Source organism: Hippocampus comes, unplaced genomic scaffold, assembly GCF_001891065.2.
Source record: "Hippocampus comes isolate QL1 unplaced genomic scaffold, H_comes_QL1_v1.1 scaffold49, whole genome shotgun sequence".
In the NCBI taxonomy this organism is placed as follows: domain Eukaryota; kingdom Metazoa; phylum Chordata; class Actinopteri; order Syngnathiformes; family Syngnathidae; genus Hippocampus; species Hippocampus comes.
The window spans coordinates 237,298-243,352 of record NW_017804830.1 but is presented as its reverse complement, the minus strand read 5'-3'; the positions used below and the strand labels follow the sequence as shown (position 1 = coordinate 243,352).

Sequence of the window (6,055 nt, the reverse complement as noted above, 5' to 3'; positions counted from 1 at the left end):
GGCGGGTGGGGGGGGGGGGGGATGAGCGATCAGAGGTCACCTGGGCGTTCTGCCGAGCGCTCGGCCGTGCGGCTGCTCTCCGCCCGACTTCCCGGAGTCCTCCGGCAGAACTTCAATGTCGTCGTCCCTGAGGGGAAGAACAAGTCAGCGCGGGCGCCGCGTCCACCCGCTCGACTAGCCACAAGTTCACCAACGGGTCGACGGGAAGCGGCTCCTTGGCGGCGTCGGCCAGCTCCTTCTGCAGTTTAGCCTGCCTGCGTCTGGGAGGGGGGCAAGGGGAGCGCGTCACACGGGCGCGGCGCCGCTCGGGCTCCTCAACCTACCTGCTGTCCTTCTCGTTCTCCGCGTTGAGCCGGTTGGCTTCCTGAGCCTTCTCGGCCATCCAGCGCGAGACCAGCTCCTGGTTGTCCTCCGTGGTCTTTCTCAGTTTCTCCTCCAGAGCGCTGAAGGTGATCTGCAGGGCGTCGTACTCGTCCTTCAGAGTCTGGTTGGCTCGCTCCAGGTCCTGGGCGGGCGACACGCGCTCACAACCTCAACACGCCGGCCCGCCGCAAGACTGACGGACGGAAACGCTCTCGGCCGCGGTTCAAAGATGGGCCTCGAGTACGCCTGGACGGGCCGCCTGGACGGGCCGCGCTCGGTTCGGTAGCATTTGATCCGAGGCGCGAATGTCCGGCGGCTCCTCCTACCTGCAGGCAGTTGTTGAGATCTCGACAGTCCCCCTCCAGGTTGGCCATCTGCTGCTGGTACTCCTGCATCCTGAAAGAGCGGACCGGCGGTCAGCAGGGGCCAAGGGCCCGGCCGGCCGAGGTGCCGACGACTCGCGCGGCTACCCACTTGGCCTCGTTGCTCTGGATCTCCTTGTCCTTCTGCTGGATCAAGTTGTTGAGCTCGATGACGGTCTGGGCCAGCTGAGGGAGGAGAAATTCCAAATTTCGTATGAGGAAGGGAAGGCGTTGGTCGCGCAACCGTGCCGCTCTCGCGCCCCCGTTGAGGAAAAGCGGTGCGACTTTCGCACGCACCTCTCCTCGTTTCTTGTGCAGCTCCGTCAGCTCCTCCTGATGGCGGATCCTCATGTCGGCCATCTCCTGCTGCAGCGCCGGCGCGTCGCCGCCCGCCGCCCTGCGAGCCAGACACCGAGTCAGCCGCGCGAAGACGCGCGGCGATGGCGAGACGAGCGGTGGCCGCCCGCGGCGCTCACGTGGCTTCGTGTCCCCGTGCGACTTCGTACTTGTCCGCCTGGTAGCGCTCCGACAGGACGGCCTGCAGGTCCGATTTCTCCAGCAGGCGATTGTCTGAAACGGGCGTGCAAGTGTCTTTTTGCGACCCCGTTTGAGAGCGTGTCATCGGCTCCGTTCGCGACCGAGGTGTTTTGTCGAGTCTTGGAAACGCGGTTTCATAGGAGGATCTTCGATGCTCGGCCGCGGCTCGTTCCGTTGCACGGGAAGTCAAGACAAATGTCTCTGCATTGAACTTGGGCCCATTTGGATGTTTTTGAAAAGGGGGAACGGAGGACCGAGTCATCGGTCGGGCCCGAGTTCAAACGTACAGAACAAAGGAGTTTGCGGGGTCTCGCTAAAGAGCGCGTGTTCACCTCTCACGGGGCGGCTGCCGCAACGTCAAGTTCACTCCACCGACTCGACCGCGTTCAGCCATCAAAGGCGCCGGAATGCGGCTTAGCCACGACGGCGTCACTCACACTGATGGACGATCTCCTCGAAGCCGTGGCGCTGCAGACGGTCGCGGAGCTTCAGTTGCTCGCAGATGTGCGGCTTCCACGTGCAGGCGCCGCGTGGCTGCGCCATGACCGCCTGAACGCACAAACACAAACGCTATTGGTAACGGCGGGCACATCGGTGAGGTCGGAGCTTGGCGATACGGCGGGATATTGGATTCAACGTCTTTCCAATTTCGCCGTGCGAGTACACACGTTGACCACACCTCCCTTCGCTTTCCACCCTTTTTGCCTCGAGCTGGGCATGAGAATGTACTGCACTTGAATAAAATAAGGACCAAGTACCGCGAAGATTAACCCGAATGAAGTCAATAAAAACGAATGGCACTCTTTGGAGTGCAAAATCGTGCTCAAATGGGAGATTTGGGACTAAGTCCGATATGAATATCAAATTGGGAAACCCCGAACATATTTCAGGACTTACGAGATTCACACTTTTTTTTGTTTGGTCTCCATGCGTCTTTGGGGGTTAGACCTCATTTTCAGAGTATTTTTTTCTTTTGACTTCGATTTAGAAGTGCGGCAAGACCTCACAGAAGCCAACGTTGGAGAAATTTTGAGTGTACTAATAAGACAAAAGTTCATGCCGCCCACACACACACACACACACACACACACACACACACAAAATGACAATCTCCTTTCAGTCAGGTGAAAGTGAAGCCTCACGAGCTGAACCATTTTTGGATGGAAAGCTTCAAGCATGGTCGCGTCAGCTTCTAACGACAGAGGACAGAAGCTTCATATTGTGTCCCGAGTTGAGATGTTCGCCAGACATTTGTTGTCCTCATCCTGATTGTCTGTCACGTGTTGTGGGAGCAGCAGAAACGTCGATGACGTCACATTTAGGTCAAGCAAATCAAAAACAAAGAGCGGCCTCTCTTGCGGACGAAAATGACAACGAGACGAAGAAGCACCGAAACATTTTTCGGCAAATAAACATCAACAAAAAGGCAGCGCAGAGTCGTGACTCAACATGTTAGCATGCTAAAATAGCCGCAAATATCTTTTGGGAGGAGAAATGGCCTCCGATACTCCCACGACGTCAGAGACGGCGTTCCTACCTACGTGCGTCGTGAAGGGACTTGTTGGACGCGGTTCTTTAGCTCGTCAAAATGCTCCGCTCCGCTCAGCTTCCCGGTCGACATCACTTCCCTCACTTTGCTCACCGCGCCTCGGCTCCATTTTGCCTCTGGAGGCAGGAGCGCTTTTTCCGGGTCGTCGCGTGCAAATGACGTCAGAGAGCGTCGTCTCCTTTTTGGGGGGCGTTTACACATAAGAGGCGCAATAAAACGTTCAAACTTGATCAATGCCACCTTGGAACGCGACGAGTTTAAAACTTTGCTTTTTTTCCCATATCAAATGACCTCTCAACAATTTAAAACTCCCTTACATATTTTAGAAACCTACTTTTACTTCTTTCCTTTGAAATGTTTTTAAACGTTTCCGTTAATGTGTTGAAATTGTTTCAATATACGTTTGAGTAATTTTTTTCCCGCTTTGCCTGTGAATGCGGTGAGCTAGCTGCCGTGTTTGGAAATGCTTTTCGGTGTTGCGTCTTGGCTTCTGTGAAGCACGTTAAGTTGTTATGAAATGTGCTTGAGAAATAAAGCTGCCTTGCCGAGGGCCCCGTGGCCCCGTGGTTAGCGGCTTCCGATTCTCCGTGTAACTTGTGTTCATAGGAAGACTCCTTGATACTTTAGTGATCGGATCGAATCAACCCTCCTGCCTCCGCTTCGTGACTGACTCCATTGCCCGTTTTGATTGCTTGGAGATGGAGACGGTTCGCACTGCTACTAACATTTGTGAAAGGAATGACGCGGGCGTCCAATATTTGCACGCGATCACTCCTCAATCTTTCTTTTTCCTAGGCTACTTATATTTTCAAACACTTGCGGTAAAACGGGCTTGAGGGTTCAATTGGAAATATGAAGGAGCCGGTATGGAAAAGGGGCCTTTTATTGTTGCGCAATCCGGGGCGCGTTGTGGCTTCGTCGCCCCCTGGCGTTTCTTTCGTCACGGCGACACTTCGCGCGTCGGTTTTCTTGGGCGGCACCGCTCGCCGGCGGGCGCGTGTCACTGCTGCACTTGCAAGAGTTTGAGCTCGTCCAGCAGCTGCTGCTCCTTCTGCATCTTCTCCAGCTGTAACAAGAGCAGCAAGCAAGTCAATGCGGCGCGGCGCGGGCCTCCCCTTGCTGACATCACTTCCTGCGCTGCCGCAAACTAACAGGCCATTAAGAAGGAACAAAGAAAACATTGACGTTCGCGTGAGGCGAGCGTCTTAACTTTCTCCCCGCTTCCAAGGGGGACTTTGACTCCTTCGCATACGAGTCCCGCTTCGCAACGCGGTGCAGACGTACACCCAGTGAGTGAGGTGACGGGAGCTGACCTGGTTCTTCTGCAGAACTTTTCCACCCGCTTGTTGCTCCTTCAGCTCTTCGATCGCTTTCAGCTTCTGCAACACAAACACGTTCGAAAGAAACGTGGGGGGGAAACGGCCACTTGCCCCGGTTCAACACAAGCTCAACACACACTACGAAGACGAGTAGGTTGGAAACACGTGGCACGGTGTGGACAAAGGTCACGCGACTTGCTGCTGACCTTGTTGACGTTCTTGATCTTCTTGTCCGTCTCAGGGTCGCCGCAGGTCTCCGTCAATCGGCTGGGGGCGACGCGGGCGGGGTCGGAGGGCGGCTCGGCCTCGGAGGGCGGTTCCTCCTCGGACTTGCGCTCCTGCGGCGGAAGGGCGACGCAAAGCACGACCAATCAGCGCTGCGCCAACCGCAACATTGCATGGACAAAACTTGCCAGAGTAACTTCCATTTGTTGCCGTGGTGACATTCGAAATCAAAAGCACAACTCGTGGCGACGGTAAATATTGCTGTGATGCATTTGATGCAAAAGTCAAGCATCAAACGCGTTGCTTCCGCCCCTTGATGCGATCATAACATGCAAAGTTTTGGCAATCGCACAAACCGAACTGTTGTGTGCTAGGGTCAGCATCCGGAAGGAAAACAACAACAATATGGCGAACTTGTTGCCGTGGTAACACCAAGAGCATCCAGTAAAAGCTTTCATTTGACATGACCTGCTTGGCGGCTTTTCGAGCTTCTCGTTTCTTCTGATTCTTCAGCGCCGCTTTGGACAAATTCTTGTCGGCGGGACGTGCGTTCTGAGGCGCCTCCTCCTCGTGCTGGCGCACACACACACACACACACACACACACACACACGCACACACACGCACACACACACACAAATGGGATGCTTGCATTTACATAATTACAGATTATCGTAACTGGATTAGGATTAACATGCCAAATGTATCATCGCCAGGATTTTGCGAAAAAGGCGATGAGAGATGAGAACGTGAGCGTCCAAAATCTGTTGATCTGATTTTCAGATCAGGTTTTCTAATTGCTGAGGGGGCAAAAGCAAGGATCACACTGGAGGACGTTCTGAATATCCCCAAAAAAGGACTGCAAACACCTTGCGTGTCATGATCATGAGCGATGACTATTTACCAACAGTAAAAGAGTAACCTCATCATGAGGCGCCTCCTCCTCGTGCTGGCGCACACACACACACACACACACACACACACACACACACACACACACACACACACGCCATTTGTTTGTGCACAAAGGCCGATCTTTTTCCTTTCCGTTATCAAAAAGCCAATTGGCATGGCGACAGCGCGATGTCACCTGACCAGTTGTCACGCACTTAACTCTCACACCCCGGTGACTTTTGCGCACTCACCAGCTTGGAAGTGGGGGCGGCCGGGAGGTGCCTGAGCGCGGGCGGTCTGTAGGCCCGAGCGGGCGCGGCCTGCGGGGCGCCGGGCCGAGCGCTCGCCGTCTGCTGGCGGACCGGTCGCTCTGGGAAGGTTCCGTCCGGGAAGGGCTGCCAGCGGACTTCCCACAGCTCCACCCCTTCGGGGGTCTCGTACGCGTGCGCCACGCCGCCCGTGTAGTGGCGCACCTGGAAGCCGTTGCCCACGCGCAGCCGCGGCGAGCACGTGGCCGTGACCACGTGCTCGCCATCCGGACACCAATTGAAGTGAGTGGCGTCCGCGGCCTGACATTTGGAGACCTGAACACGGATGGACGCAAGCGCACAAGTACGTGTGAGTGTGCGTTCTTTTGACTTGACTAGGTTCATACCGCAGGCAAACGTGACCCGGATCTTTTTTGTTTTTTTGCTCATATCTGATCTGGATGAGATTTTTATACATATATATATACATATATATATACATATATATATATACATATATATATACATATATATATACACACACACACATATATATATA

The 6,055-nt window shown here is 54.7% G+C and overlaps 2 protein-coding genes across 3 annotated transcripts in view; both read right to left on the bottom strand.

Moving 5' to 3' along the window:
• The window catches only part of atg16l1 (ATG16 autophagy related 16-like 1 (S. cerevisiae)), a 10,683-nt gene extending 7,709 nt beyond the window's left edge, over positions 1 to 2,974 (bottom strand). For both annotated transcript variants that reach the window (XM_019867337.1, XM_019867347.1), the window contains exons 1-9: positions 2,800 to 2,974; positions 1,700 to 1,811; positions 1,202 to 1,295; positions 1,023 to 1,122; positions 838 to 911; positions 690 to 759; positions 324 to 505; positions 195 to 260; positions 41 to 127 (exon numbers count right to left, since the gene is read on the bottom strand). In XM_019867337.1, the coding sequence (XP_019722896.1) occupies positions 41 to 127; positions 195 to 260; positions 324 to 505; positions 690 to 759; positions 838 to 911; positions 1,023 to 1,122; positions 1,202 to 1,295; positions 1,700 to 1,805 (779 nt within the window). In that variant the 5' untranslated portion in view covers positions 1,806 to 1,811; positions 2,800 to 2,974. The remainder of the gene's footprint in view (positions 1 to 40; positions 128 to 194; positions 261 to 323; positions 506 to 689; positions 760 to 837; positions 912 to 1,022; positions 1,123 to 1,201; positions 1,296 to 1,699; positions 1,812 to 2,799) is intronic.
• A 702-nt stretch (positions 2,975 to 3,676) lies between these two features.
• eif2a (eukaryotic translation initiation factor 2A) overlaps positions 3,677 to 6,055 on the bottom strand; it is a 10,301-nt gene continuing 7,922 nt past the window's right edge. Inside the window, exons 12-16 of the mRNA XM_019867357.1 lie at positions 5,500 to 5,832; positions 4,824 to 4,928; positions 4,337 to 4,468; positions 4,125 to 4,190; positions 3,677 to 3,877 (exon numbers count right to left, since the gene is read on the bottom strand). Coding sequence (XP_019722916.1) covers positions 3,812 to 3,877; positions 4,125 to 4,190; positions 4,337 to 4,468; positions 4,824 to 4,928; positions 5,500 to 5,832 — 702 coding nt within the window. The 3' untranslated portion in view covers positions 3,677 to 3,811. The remainder of the gene's footprint in view (positions 3,878 to 4,124; positions 4,191 to 4,336; positions 4,469 to 4,823; positions 4,929 to 5,499; positions 5,833 to 6,055) is intronic.